The sequence below is a fragment of the Musca domestica genome, unplaced genomic scaffold, assembly GCF_030504385.1.
Source record: "Musca domestica strain aabys unplaced genomic scaffold, Musca_domestica.polishedcontigs.V.1.1 19, whole genome shotgun sequence".
NCBI lineage: Eukaryota > Metazoa > Arthropoda > Insecta > Diptera > Muscidae > Musca > Musca domestica.
Genome location: NW_026712245.1, coordinates 200,740 through 215,252, shown reverse-complemented (window position 1 = coordinate 215,252; position 14,513 = coordinate 200,740). Strand labels below are relative to the sequence as shown.

General features: G+C 38.6%; 4 protein-coding genes across 5 annotated transcripts; 2 read left to right on the top strand and 2 right to left on the bottom strand.

Annotated features, from left to right (window-relative positions):
• Positions 1–2,236: 2,236 nt before the first annotated feature.
• Positions 2,237–5,416, bottom strand: LOC101898547 (kinesin-like protein Klp68D). The gene is made up of 3 exons (XM_005184871.4): positions 5,090–5,416; positions 4,226–4,967; positions 2,237–4,164 (listed from the first exon to the last, which is right to left on the bottom strand). Exons 2-3 carry the CDS (start codon positions 4,888–4,890, stop codon positions 2,400–2,402), a joined length of 2,430 nt encoding a protein of 809 aa, XP_005184928.1. The 5' UTR covers positions 4,891–4,967; positions 5,090–5,416; the 3' UTR covers positions 2,237–2,399.
• A 1,323-nt stretch (positions 5,417–6,739) lies between these two features.
• LOC101898371 (uncharacterized) lies at positions 6,740–8,683 on the top strand. The gene is made up of 3 exons (XM_005184870.4): positions 6,740–7,634; positions 7,702–7,945; positions 8,010–8,683. The coding sequence occupies exons 1-3, from the start codon at positions 7,087–7,089 to the stop codon at positions 8,286–8,288; spliced, it is 1,071 nt and encodes a 356-aa protein (XP_005184927.1). The 5' UTR covers positions 6,740–7,086; the 3' UTR covers positions 8,289–8,683.
• Positions 8,658–11,659, bottom strand: LOC101898088 (eukaryotic translation initiation factor 3 subunit K). Of its 2 annotated transcripts, XM_005184868.4 has the most exons (4): positions 11,531–11,659; positions 11,365–11,467; positions 10,829–11,268; positions 8,658–8,956 (listed from the first exon to the last, which is right to left on the bottom strand). In XM_005184868.4, exons 2-4 carry the CDS (start codon positions 11,433–11,435, stop codon positions 8,802–8,804), a joined length of 666 nt encoding a protein of 221 aa, XP_005184925.1. In that variant the 5' UTR covers positions 11,436–11,467; positions 11,531–11,659; the 3' UTR covers positions 8,658–8,801. The 2 variants fall into 2 exon arrangements, with proteins under 2 accessions (XP_005184925.1, XP_011293096.1); XM_011294794.2 differs by lacking the exon at positions 11,531–11,659 and having other exon boundaries at positions 11,365–11,523.
• A 404-nt stretch (positions 11,660–12,063) lies between these two features.
• Positions 12,064–13,320, top strand: LOC101899421 (glutamic acid-rich protein). Its single transcript, XM_005184876.2, has one exon. The coding sequence runs from the start codon at positions 12,476–12,478 to the stop codon at positions 13,202–13,204; it is 729 nt and encodes a 242-aa protein (XP_005184933.1). The 5' UTR covers positions 12,064–12,475; the 3' UTR covers positions 13,205–13,320.
• The last annotated feature ends 1,193 nt before the right edge of the window (positions 13,321–14,513 follow it).

Genomic DNA, 14,513 nt, shown 5'->3' with positions numbered 1-14,513 from the left:
GCCAACTAGGAAGAATGGAAGAAGGCAACAACACACAAACAGCTGTTTGTTTTTCTTTACAGCTGTGGGAAAAAGGGGGATTCACACATTACGATACATCAAAGAGTATGTTGGTTTTTAATTAGTAAAGGTGGGAATACATAAAGCGCTTATTTGAATGGCTTAAGTCATCGGCTTGCTTCTTCGTAGGGGAAGAAAGTAGTTTAGTAGTTTTAGGTTGACTTTGTTCGATTTTGGCCCTAGGCTCCATTGTTCTTTTCCGAAGAAGCCGAACGATGAGTTAAGCCATCCAAATAAAGGTGAGGGTACATAAGCAGCTTGGCATCATGACCAGGCATATCAATGTCAAATTATAAAGGATATTCGAGTGCGGCTCGGACATCCCTTTATGATATGTCACAAAATATGCCATGTGAAAACTTCAAGCTGTTTATGTACTCTCACCTTAAGCGCTTTATGTATTCCCACCTTAAGGGTGAGAGTAAGAGCTCTTCTCCCAGAAAAGCCAGAGCTCTTCTTCTCATAGGAGAGCCGCAAATCTTAATCCAGGAGGGGAACAGCTCTTCACCCTGCAAAGCCATAGTTTTACTCCAACAAGAGCAAGAAATTTTTCGTAGAAGAGTCACATATCTTCCCATAGAAGAGACATATATATTCTCCTAGAAAGCTCAGAACTCTTCTCCTAGAAAAGCTAAAGCTCTTCTCCTAGAAGAACCAGAGCTCTTCATCTCCTAGAAGAGCCTGAACTCTTCTTCTCCTAGAAGAGCCTGAACTCTTCTCCTAGAAGAGGCAGAACTCTTTTTCTCCTAGAAAAGCCTGACCTCTTCTTCTCCTAGAAGATCCTGAGCACTTCTTCCCTTAGAAGAGCCTGAGCTCTTCTTCCCCTAGAAAAGCCTGAGCTCTTCTTCCATTAGAAGAGCCTGAGCTCTTCTTCCTCTAGAAGAGCCTGAACTCTTCTCCTAGAAGAGCCTGAGCTATTCTTCTCCTAGGAGATCCTGAGCTCTTCTTCCCTTAGAACAGCCTGAGCTCTTCTTCCTCTAGAAGAGCCTGAGCTCTTCTTCTCCTAGAAGAGCCTGAGCTCTTCTCGTAGAAAAATTGGCATTCTACTTCTAAAAAAGCCAAAGCTTTTCTCCCGCAAGATCCAGGGCTTCTCTCCTGGAAGAACCATATCTTTACTCCTAATAGAGACAGAGCCCTTCTCCCTGAAGACCATAGCTTTTTCCCAAGAAGAGACAGCAATTTTTCCAAGAAGAGTCAGAGCTCTTCTCCTAGGCAGAGCTCTTCTCATAGAAGAACTAGAGCTCTTCTTCTCATAGAAGAACTAGAGCTCTTATTCTCCCAGAGGATCCAGAGCACTTCTCATAGAATAGTCAAAGCTAATTTCCTTGAAGAGAGACAGAAACGTTTCCTAGAAGAGCCATTTTTTTAGAAGACCAAGAGCTTTTCTCCCACCTGATCCAGAGCCCCTCTCCTGGAAGAATCTTAGCACTTCTCCTAGGAGAGACAGAGCTCTTCTCCCTGAAGACCATAGCTTTTCTCAAAGAAGAGACAGCAAATTTTCCCAGAAGAGTCAGAGCTCTTCTCCCAGGTTGAGCAGAGCTCTTCTCATAGAAGAGCATTGGTTCTTCCCATAGGAGTGTCAGAGCTTTTCTCCCACAAGAGCCAGAACCCTTCTCCTAGAATAGCCAGAGATGTTCTCTCGGAATAGCTATAGTTTTCCTCCAAGAAGAGCCAGAAAATTTTCCTAGAAGCTCTTCTCAAACCGGACTATGATAAATGAGTCTTATCAAGATGACCAATGTCTGCCTCCCTCTCCAAAGAGCTCCTCCTTAATCAAAATGAAAACGCGTACAATTTGTCTTCAGTGTCTTTCTTTATTGTTTGTTTGTTGTCAAAAACAAAAAAAACAAGTTTTGTGCAAAAAATAAAAATGCTAAAATTAATAATACAAAACATAAAAAAAAACAAAAACTAAATAAAAAACATGTCTATTTTAACTTATCAATAAAGAAATGCAGTTCACAAATACAATAAATACACACGCAAAGTGTAAATAATAAACAAACACATAGCATTATGAAGATAAATTAAGCTAAAAGCGATCGAACATTATTATTCTTATGAACATATTGCACTAAGATAGAGAAGGTAGAGATGTCGTCGTCATCATCATTTTAGTAATATTAAGTGGATGAGACTTTTATGGAGGGGTATCTGTCTGTGAGTGAGTGTGAAGTTGTTTTTGTTTTGTTGTTTTTTTTTTTTTCGAACCATATAAAGACATAAACACATGATGATTGAGATAAATAATTGTTTTCAATTCAAATTTTCTACTCATTTCTCTTTTGGATTTTTTGGTTTGGTCATTTCTGTTTTCTTCTTGTTGTTGTGGCCGGAGTTCATTTTGTGACTAGACCTCGAGCTTTGGGATAAGCTGACACAGGCTTCTTGGCTGTTGTTGCAGGACGACCAGTTGGGGGTCTTCGATTCGAGTCCATGGCTGATGGTGGTATACCTGATGCAATACGACTAGATTTAATGCGGCTGCCAACACCACCATTGGCCGTGGCCACACCTCCTCCTCCATTGGCAGTAGTGGCATGACCATTCATGTTACTGCCACCAGCGTTTGCCGCCGCAGCCGCTGCTGCAGCATTAGCACTGGCATTAATAATACTCTCCAAACGACTGCGTATGGAATTTGTGTGATTCTCCACGATATCAATATCGTCACCCGTTTGCATGGCCTGGGCCAACACAGCCTGCAGAGAGGCAGAGATTTTTGGTGTCTTATATTCCTGAGTAGTGCGACATGGCATTTCCAATTCATAGGATACAATGTTTTCACTTTTAAAGCGTAGGCCCGCCTCACTTGTATTCGATTTGGCCTCGAGTAAGGCATATTCCGATATGGGGCGGCGTCTTTGGGGATGCGATACAGGACGTTTGGTATTGTAGGTGCCGTCATTGCCCACCGGCAATGCCGAGAATTTCCATTCCTCCTGCTCTTCATCATATTTGGCTTGGGTATATAATCTTTGTTTGACTTCCACCGGCACAAAGTTGTCAATGATGAGTAGTTGGCGCTTCAGTTCCTTGACCAATTCATTTTGGGCCATTTCTAGTTCCCGCAAATCTTGATTGTGCTCGAATTTACAATCATTCAATTCCTGCTGTAAAGCCAGGAATTTTGCATAGCATTTGGAAAGTTTACGTTTCTTCAATTCCACTTCCTGTTCCAGAGATGTGACTGTTTCGCGAATTTCCAAAGTGGTTTCTTCCTGCAGTTCCAATTTCTGTTGCATTTCAATTTCACGTTTTTTACGTTCGGCAATCTCTACCAACTTTTTTTCCAATTCGATTTGCCTTTCGCTGTAGGTGTCGAGGAGGTTTTTGCCACCCCTTACCATTTGAGATTCGAGTTCCTTGAGTTTAGCTGCCAATTTGGCCGTTTCCAAACGTTCACTTTCCAGTTGTTCATTGGTCTTGGCCACCTCCTCCTCAACTTCGTTTTCTTTGTCCGATTCTTCTTCCTCTTTTCCACCGGCACCAGCCGCAGCTGCATCTGCATCAAGGGAGTTGTCATTAATTGCACCCACCGTTTGTATACTCTCCGCCATTTCTCTGTGTTGTTTTTCTCTTCTTTCCTTGGGTTTTTTCACCACCTTTATCTTGACGGGCTTTTCCACCTTGACATGCTGCTTGGAACCTATCAAACGCTTGAGGCGTTCAATTTCTTCTTGGTATTCCTTGAGTTTAGCATCTTGTGGATCTTCATTCTTTATGGGTTGATTTTGAATGGCTTTGGCGCGAGAGGCGTAACGCAATGTGGTCAGGGTTTCATTGTAATTATAGGCCGAGGGTCCAACATTGGCAATCATAATGGTTTTCGAATTACCACCCAGAGAATCCTGCAGCAAGCGGGTCAACTTTGAGTCTCGATAGGGTACATGGGGTGAGTTTTCAGCCAAAGCAGAAATGACATTTCCCAAAGACGACAAGGCCAGATTAATTTTGCTGGCCTCCTTTAAACGCTCAGCCGAGGCACCAGTTTTACTTTGACGTTCACTGCCAGCCAAGTCGATCAAGTTCAGCTTACCCACCTTGATGGTGTTTGTCTCAATGTCACACATTTCAATTTTGATCATGAAAATGGAATGGGATCTGCAGAAAAAAGAAAATGTGAGATATTTAAATTGCTTTTGATATAAATGGGGTTCCTCACCTGGAACTGTGTTCATTCATGTTGGTAAAGCCAACGGTACGATTTTTATTGCCCACCTTCATGACATTCATCATGTCCTCAACACTTTTACATGTCACCGAATGCAAATTGGGTACATAGACACCGGAACTGCTTTCACGCACCTCAAGATTCTTGGAATTGGGCTTCAAGAGATCCCTCAATTCTTCCATGTAAATTTCCAAATAGGAAACATCAACAAGAAATTGGAAATTCTCCGTACGATTGATGTGCAGCCAGATTTGTTCAAAACTACGAGGTATAATACCCACCAACTCATCATTTCCTCGAATACCTTCCATGGTAAATGTTTTACCCGTACCCGTTTGACCATAGGCAAATATACACCCGTTATAGCCCTCCAATACAGAACTGACCAATGGAAACACCACTTCATTGTATACCGTGGTCTGTGAGGCACCTGGATCATAGACAGCATCATAGGTGAATACTTTGCGCTGTTCCTTTTGCGTATCCGTTTGATTGGAGATTTCGATGACACCCCGTTTCGGATAAACACTGATGACCTCATCATATCCCTCCGAACGTTCTTTATTACTCATGGGCCGACATCGTACCACCACCTGTACACATTCATTCAGTGTTTGGCTATTGCCAGTGCCAGGTCTTCGTGCTCTAGCACTCATGTTTATGGTAATATTTCTTCACAACCACCACCACCAACACGCAGCAACGTTACCAAGGCAAACAAGACAATTGACAGCTGAGGGGAAAATGGCAAATAGAGAAAAATCAATAAAGTCCCCAAATATCGGAGTAAAAAAACTAAAAGAAATCTTATTGGAATTGGAATAAGCCAACGATATCATGGATTTTAATACTTACTTGAATTTTTTTCTTTTTGGATATCTATAATGTGTATTTTCCCCAGCAAATCCTTTTTGGTAGAAAAAACAACACAAAAGAACACCACCTGTCCACCACCACCGCCAACTCGTAACTTTTTCTTTCTTTGTAATTTTTTGTTTTAAATGCGAACTATACTTTGTATTTAACTGGAAAACAATAATACCCAATCTTTTATGGATATTTGGAATATATTATTCGTAGATTTTCCATGAAATCTTGTTAGATTTAATAAACTTTCTTTTCTGGTATGTATTTGTTATTACGACGAACGCGTATTTTCTTCTCTGTAGTTATTATTTTTTCTGCCACCATCATTCACAATGTTGTGAATATAGTTGTTATTGTGAATGTTATGAGTCAATCGATCTAAGGCGGCCGTTAAGCAACATTGGGCGACGCCGTTGAAATGCCGTGTTAATGTTATCGATAACAAAAGAAATCAGTTGTTTTCCATTCTATTCTTGACCAAGAGCTCAGTTTTAGTTAAAATACAGTGAAAATAATTAAAAGTTGAATTAATTAAATAAATATTAGAAAAATGGTATTTTTTTTATATTTTTAAATGATATAATCATTTACAATAGACTGAATGAATGATGTAGAAAAATGTCGTTAATTGTGCACTCACGAGTAACGCCTTAAAAACTTATAGATAACAAAATTAATTTGATATTGCTCTTAATTGATATTTTCAGCCATTATATTTTTTGGCAGCACCGGTTTAAATAGCTCACGCACGTTTCGTATTTTATCTCACTGTCAAAAATCCAACTCCTGCAAATCACTGAGAATTTATTACTTAAATGCATGCTCTCTTAAGAAAGATCTTCGCGCGCTACTATGAATATTTAATTTATCGGAATTTATGATTTCGCATAAAAGTGGATATAAATGTTCGATTTCCTTCAAATTGTGCACGTACCAATATTTTTATCTGTATTAGATGAAGTATAAAAATTAAATACTTCGCTCGATTTATTTGTTGCTTTTTTATTTTTCTTTTTTGTTTAATATTTCGTCCTCCGACGAAAGACATCACAAAACATATAACAAATGGTCTGTTCCAGAACTGCAAGAATCTACAAGTTTTTACTATGATAATCGAATGGTATCGAAAATTGCAAACCTAGGAGATTCTTACATGTTTTGGAACAGCCCTAAAAATGTAGAAAATCTCGCCAAACACCGAGAAATAACTATATAATTTAATTTTGTATGCACTTGTTGCTATTTGCTATATTTGCATCACAGTGTTTACTCTACTTTAGAGGTACTCGATAACAAAATTATGTCGTTGCCGTTATGGCGCTTGTGAGTGAGAGCATCATACACAACAAAGACCATAGATGATGTATAACAAAGCCGCCCATTGTTCAAATGCGACGCAGTTAAAAGTTATAAATGATATGTAATCGATAACTGGTTGTATATGAACAATCCATTCTATCGCGCCCATTTTAGTGAGAACCCGTAAATAAGTGATATTATTTGACCAAATTCAATAAAATGTGTATTTGAAAGTGTTTTTTTAATTTTTTTCCCATGAGCTTCGGTAAACACAAATTACTTACCCCACATTTCCCGATAATGCCATGATTATGCGGCCAAGAGCAATTTCCCGCAGATATGGCAACACTAAATTTATCAAATTTGTGAAAACATTTGCAGTTGTTGAATAGATTGATTACTTTTCTGTGTCTGTTTCGACATCTACGCCAATATTGTTGGATTTTCTGGAAAGAAAATTATCCACCCGCCATTAGTTTTCAAGATCAATTGCAGAAATTTGATTTTCACCTATCGCTGAAGGAAGAAACCAACCTGGATTTATAGGGATAAACTACACCGCAAAAAAGAACGCGCCTGAAAAGCGCTAACATTACTTCGCAGCATTATCAATCAAAACTGATCCAGCTCCTACTGAAGCAATTTATCTACCACCTCGATTGAAGCGATTTGTGATATCCGACAGAATGGATCAAATGCTAAGTCCAGGGTTCTCAATACCCAGCATTGGTGGCACACCGCTACATCAATTGGATCCCGATCAACAGATTGTGGCCGCCAATCCTGTGTATCATCCCCCAGCTGCCTTGACGGCGCAACAGCAGCATGATATGAATCCAAATAATCATCACTATGACTTAAATGCAATTATGGGTGCCTCACCGGCGCCGGCTGTGTCAAACAGTGGCAGTGGGGTAGATGGAACAAATAGCAATACAAATAATACCATGGGACAACATCCAACGCTGCCGGTGCCGCACAAACAGATGCAGTCCTATCAACCATCATACCAAAGTTCAATGTCAACAAACGGTAGCGGCAACTCGCCAGCGACGACGGCACCCCAATCCCTAATGCAACCTCAGACACCACAAAGCCTCATGTCACCCATGGTACCTATGAGTGATAGGACAACAGATAATTTAAGCAACATTCACCAGACCATGGGTCCAGCCACTCCCATGACGCCAATGACACCGGGTTCGGCAGATCCGGGTATTGTACCACAATTACAGTAAGTACTTTATATGAATTTTGGGAGGACATTTTTTCTAGCTTGGTTTTGTTCTATTTCCTTACAGAAATATCGTATCCACTGTTAATCTGTATTGTAAACTGGACTTGAAGAAAATTGCTTTACATGCCCGTAATGCTGAATACAATCCCAAACGTTTTGCGGCGGTTATTATGCGTATACGTGAACCGCGTACAACGGCATTAATTTTCTCCTCGGGCAAAATGGTGTGTACAGGAGCCAAGAGTGAAGATGACTCTAGGCTGGCGGCACGTAAATATGCCCGCATTATACAAAAACTTGGATTTCCGGTGAGCGGTGATAGATAGTAATTTCGAAATTTCGGATTAGTAATTGTTTGATGTTTTCTTTCAGGCAAAATTCCTTGATTTCAAAATCCAAAACATGGTTGGTTCCTGTGATGTGAAATTCCCCATACGTCTGGAGGGCCTGGTGCTTACCCATTGTAATTTCAGTTCTTACGAACCGGAGCTATTCCCCGGTCTTATTTATCGTATGGTTCGTCCACGTATTGTATTACTGATATTCGTTTCGGGTAAAGTAGTGCTGACGGGAGCCAAGGTTCGCAATGAAATCTATGAGGCATTTGATAAGATATTCCCTATTCTTAAGAAATTTAAAAAACAATCTTAATAACCGCTCTATTTTTTTTGTTTTGTATATCGAATAAGAAGTAAGAATATTTAAATGTTTTGTTTTCCTTTCGTTCTTTTTTTGTATGTTATAAGAAAAGCCAATTTTTGAAATACAATTGGCAGTATTTAGGTGTCCCTCCTTCCTCCCCATCTACTTGTTTTTGATACTCGCTTCTTAATTTATGTTTTTTTCGCCTTCTGTTTTCTTTATTATTAATGTAGCTCAATGAATTCATTTGTTTCTTTTTTCGGCTGCTGTTAGTTAAGATTGTTTTTGCCCACACCTCCCCACTCCAGGTTAAGTTAGTCATATATACCACCATATATTTGTAGTCAACATCAACAACAACAAACAATACAATTTTTTCTATTTAAAAAAATGTCACACATAAAGTTCCTGTTTTATTTTACTCTTCTTGTTTACAGAAATACAAAGTGTTTGGTTTTTTGTGGAATATGGGTTGTATTTTTTTTTGTGGCTTGCTGTTTTATGCATTCAAAATTTTCTGCCTTACAAACATTGGGCCATCAAACCACCCAAATTATCGAATTCAATTTTCTCTGTAATATTCTTGGTCTTGATTTTCTCATCTTGCGAGGCAATCATCACCAAATTGCCTTGATTCTTCCAGCCATTTTGTTTCACCCATTTGTCCAAAGTGGAATCTGAAAGAAAGTGAGGGAAAAATGAAAGGAAATTTATTTATTTATATTTATTTATAATAATTTGATAAATATCTGTCCTGAGTCTTTAAAATTTAGTTTCTTGGAAAGAACTGTCTGAGAAATGTCCGTATGAGCTTAGGATTAGATGAGTAGGTCTGGCGGAAAATTTTGGAGGCACAATCCAGTGCAATGAACTAGGGATTGAATGAGTTGGTCTGGCAGACAGTTAAAGAGGTACAGAATATCGTTCAGGAATTCTGCTACCTTTATGAGGTGTAGCAAGAGATCCCCTGGACGGAGTTGGATAGGCTTGGCTGAACAATAAAACATATGCAGCGTATTGTGCGGGCCTGTATCGCACGCTGGCCAGGCGTTCCGCACATCTTCGTCAATTCGTGACCAATACGAACGTAGTTGGGCCAAAACTACCGTGTTTTGCCTAGGCAGCCGACGTTCTTCAGCTGCAAGGGATGCTGGTAAAAGGTGGTTAGGTGTTCAAGCGGAAAATTGAGGAGGTACGGCGGTGCAGTCAATTGCCACGAACTTGGGATTAAATGAGTAGGTCTGGCAGACAGTTAAGGAGGTGCAGAATATCGTTTAGGCCAGTCCTAAAAGCTGTTTAGGTGTCCAGGCGAAATATTGAGGATGTACATCGGTGCAGTCCACTGACATGAACTTGGGATTAGATGGGTAGGTCTGGGACAGTTAAGGAGGTGCTGAATATCGTTCAGGGCAGTCCTTTAAGCTGGTTAGGGGTTTTACGTTTTGTTGTCCACTTGAACTCAGTAGGAGGCTACTCGATGGAAGGCATGTGATCTCCAAGTATAGTAAATACTATTCTGTCTTATCTGGGTTCACGCCAGTACTGTTGGAAGACAATCTGAGATAGATAAAGACTCTTCTTAGGACTATAAACGTATTTTCTAAAGTGCCTGGGGGAAGTTTGTTGATTACTTCGATTATTATGTCTATAACACCCCAGTTATTGTGTCGACATCTTGTGTGGTGTTGGAATATCTTTTACTCTCAATGGAGGTGGGTCGATTGGAGTCATGAGGATGATTTTATTTCGACATATTCACGAAAATATTGATCAATTGTTATTGTTGTTTAGTAGCTCTTTAGCAGAGAATAACTCGGGCCATTCCGGATAATAAGCTCGCTGCGGAAATGGATCTGATGTGTAATAGCCTGACAAAGCGAGCGGAATCTTTGCCATATCGATAAGACTGTGGTAGATGTTTTGTATCGCATTGTTGAATATATGTTGAGACTGGAGTCTTTTGAAGTTCTTTACAATCGTAGATCAATTTCCCCTACTTCAGATTATGCCATTCTGTTAGGTTTCATAAACTTCCTGCCATAATTAATTGCTCCGTACATATACTGCTCTTTACATCGATCGAAAGAAAACAGTTTGGAATGTATTTTCGAATTCTTTAAAAATCTCGGCCTCGTTTCCAAAAGTTCCTCTTCCTCCACCTTGTTAGTATTCCAATCCAATAGACTTTTTGCATTATCCTAAGGACTCTACGTATTCTTTTCCTTATTTAAGATCAAAACAAGGGGGGGGGGGGGTGATCACCCTGGTGGCTTAACGGTATCCACGTTTTTCTTTACCACCTATACGAGTCGCCTTTTCGACCTTTCGGCTCGGAATTGAAACTATATTTTTACGAAGGGATGCCATTTCTGTAATAGCACAGATCATTTGGAACGTCAATCTAACATCACTAGCACTTAACTATTGTCATCGAGGCTGACTCTCTTCCCATATTTCGTCCTTAATCTTTTTTAGGTTCCACAGGTTCTCATTCAAACCTCAGCATCTACTCACAAAGAAATCAAATCCAAATTAGCGATCCAACTCACCTTCAATACCGCCCAAAAGTTCCTTCAACAAATCCCGTCTGATGGTCTGGAAAGTGATACCAATGACATGGCAAACAAACTTGCGAATGGAATCATGGAAACCGGTAATGTGACGGAATAGACTCTTGTTGACATCGGCTCTCTGCCAGAACAAAACAAAATCGGTACGTTCCAAAATATCAGCCAATTCAATGATGGTCTGAACCGTTTCATCTTTCATTTGTTGTGGCAACAGCAAACATTTGGCCATAACAAAATCGGTGTGTGGCAGGTTGGTCAGACATTTCAAGAGGATGGTATAGGTAATTTCATGATTCAACATGTGCGGGTTGAATTGATACAATTTCAAGACAGCCAAATTAGCTTCCAAATCATAAGTGTTGTTTTTGGCTTGCTCTTCAACGTAGGCTTCCAATGTCTTCAAATGATCGGGATTGTATCTGTGGAATGGGGAAAGAAAGCAATTAGTTTTAAGGTTATGTTTTGTTTTTGTGCTGTTCGCGTGTGCAGTTTTCTTACTCACTCTCTACCCATACCTTTCAATGCATCCCAACATTTCTTGAATTGATTGGCTTTGGCCATTACCCATTGTTACCATGTGTGGCATCTTGTTTTAGTTATTTCTTTTGTATTTCTGGGCTATAAATTAAAATGAGAAAATTTAGCAAAATCCAATCAAGTTTTGTCGCAAAAAAACAATACCAACAAATTTGACGTTTCAGAGAAAAGGGAGCTGATGGCACGGTGATGCTAACCACAGTTCAGAGAGAAAACGCTGTTATTGCAATGATGTGTGAGTAATCGATTGTTATCGATAATAAAAACGCTTTCTTTTGATTTGCTGTTGACTTGTTTTGTTTTAAATTGGATTTTTATTATTTTTTTGTGCTTTCGGATACTGAAAATAGATAAACTTTAATTAAAAATAAACTTTACCATAAAACAACAAAGTTATGCCGTAAAAAAAAAAAAAAAATACCAAGAAATTCAACGTTGCAGAGAAAAGGAGAGTTGTTTTAATTCTCTTTCACCTTGATCGTAATGGCCGACAGGTACCCGGAATGAACATGTGCCAAGGCAAGGTACTGGAACAGAGCATTCGTTTGTCCAAAAAATGGAACCAACAAAGATGAGGACATTGAAGCGGTATTTTAGATATATTAATGCCATTAATGCAATGAAGTTTTGGTAATCGGTTGTTATCGATCATTAAAATGTCCCTTAGATCGAAAACATTGAATGCTTTTAATACAGTTTGTAATAGAAGGAACATTTCCAGGAGGTCGTCCTTAGACAGAGGAATTGGAAGTGGTCTTCTTTCAGAGGGCTCAAAATTTTCCATTGGTCGATTGGGTAAACATCTCATAGCCCCAATCCCCCATGCAAATGAAGCATTCCAAAGTCAATGAACGCCATATCAATAACGGCAAAAACCTAATCAAACCTTCCATCAAGCATAACATTCGCTCCACTGACACTTTCATAATCCCAATTTCTGGCATTCCACAATAACAACAACAAAAAACTACCTTGTGGTTTACTATAGCCGACACCACCACCCAGTTGTAATTGAAAATTACTTCAAGCTTTGGCCATATAAATTAACATTTGTGCCAACAATTGTTGCTAGTTGAAACCAATTCCAACATGGGACACCATCAGCTAAAGGTTTTACTCGTCCTGGCCCTACTCACACTCGATGTGATGGTGGTAATGGCCAAGAAACACAAGGAGGAATCCTCAGAGGAAAAAGAGGAGGAAGGCAAGAAGTACAAAGAAGAGGAGAGCCACGAAAAGAAACATAAATCCGATAAAGGCCACAAGGAACACGACGAATGGGATGAGGACGAAAAGAAACATCACGAAGAGGAGGATCACAAACATCATTATGACCATGAGGGTGGCAAGAAGAAACACGAATACGGCGAAGAAGAGGAATATGGTGAGGAACACAAGCATGGCAAACACAAGGAAGCCGGTAAACATCACGAGAAAAAGAAACACAAAAAGGGTCACAAGGAGTTGGAACATCACAAAAAGTTCCACAAAGATGAGTATGTAAAGGATAAGAAATTCTATGATGATGAAGATAAGGGTGGACACCACAAGAAATATGGCAAAGAACACAAACATCATGAGGAAGAGGAAAAGGAGCAGAAGAAGGGTGAGGAACACGAGGAGGGTAAAAAGAAACATCACAAGGGTCACAAGAAACACTATAAGAAAGGCCACCACGATGAGGATCATAAGAAATACAAGAAAGAAAAGAAACACAAGGAAGGCGGGGAGGAACACAAGAAATGGGGCAGCGAGGACAAGAAAAAGGAGCACAAAAAGTCTGGCCACAAGAAGGAGAGTGAGAAGAAGAAGGATTGAGCGATTAATTTAATGATTTGATATAATTCAGTGAGAGATAAAAACAAATTATCAATTTAAAATTTAAATGAAAATCTGCTGTGGGAAAGGATTAAAATTTGTTAATTTCGAACAAATTATTTTTGTTTTCGTTAATAATATTTTAATAACTAATAAATAAACTTTTAAAGGAAATATTTTCGAGTTAGAATTAAATATAGGCTGCTTCTAAGATATAAATTAACATTTGGGTTGATCAAAATTAAGCGGATCTTTTTCTTTATAAAGCTTATTTTGTGGAATAAGCACCTGTCTAATGGAGAGAGATATTTATTTAAATGAAACTAAATAAATATAATATATTTTTGTGTGACGACTGCGAAAAAACACACCATTTTAGAAATGTTTTGTACAACTTCTTGATTTCAATTTAAAAACATGATTTTTTTTCCGTATCCAAATTCGGATAGTCATACAGAAACAGGCCCGTATTGAAAATTAAGTGAGGATAAGCTTCAGTATGTCTGCAAAGGCATTAAAAAAATATTTCTTTAATATTTTAGAAAAATCTTCGGAAGTACAATAGTTAATATAGGGGCTGTGTTCTTCTTGGCATAAATTTTTTTTCACGGTACACGATTTTCCTTTTTTATGTCCTAAAATAAAATATTTTTGACCACGAAATTTAAAAAAATCGAAGTCCCTCAATACACTCTCAAAAATGTCTCTATTTTCGGCCTTAGAATTATCATTAAAAACAAATTCAAGACTAGTCTTTTAAAAATTCAGGATTATAGTTCTAAATGTCTTTAAATAATGCATTTTTTACCCCAAAATGTGAAACAAATTAAAAAAATCGAAATCCTCAAATCGAAAAATCGAAATCCTCCTTCAAAAAACCTTCACTAAAAAAATCTTAAATCCCCGATTATCTACTGTCGCTCCGGCTGTGTAGTACGAAACGCTGTTCTGTTGTATCCAATTTTTGACAATATTCCACTCTTAATTTTTTTTTTAAATGTATTTTCGTCAGCAAAAAATCTTAGATTTCAGTCGAGAGGTCCTTAGGAAAAATATTGTAAAAAATCTTCGATTTTTCGGTAGGAGATATTTGAAATTTTTTTTTTTTCGAATAAAACTGTCCAAAGTATGAATCTGAACCAAAAACCGCTACAAACAGTGTTTGAGTGCATCGGCCTAAGTGCGGGTTTTCTATTCCAAAATGCGAAAAACTCCCTGATATTCAGCTAGTATGTCCTTGACAAAATATTCCAAGAAAGATTTTTGGAAAGTGTTCTTTAAAAATTCATGATTATCGGGAGATCCTTAG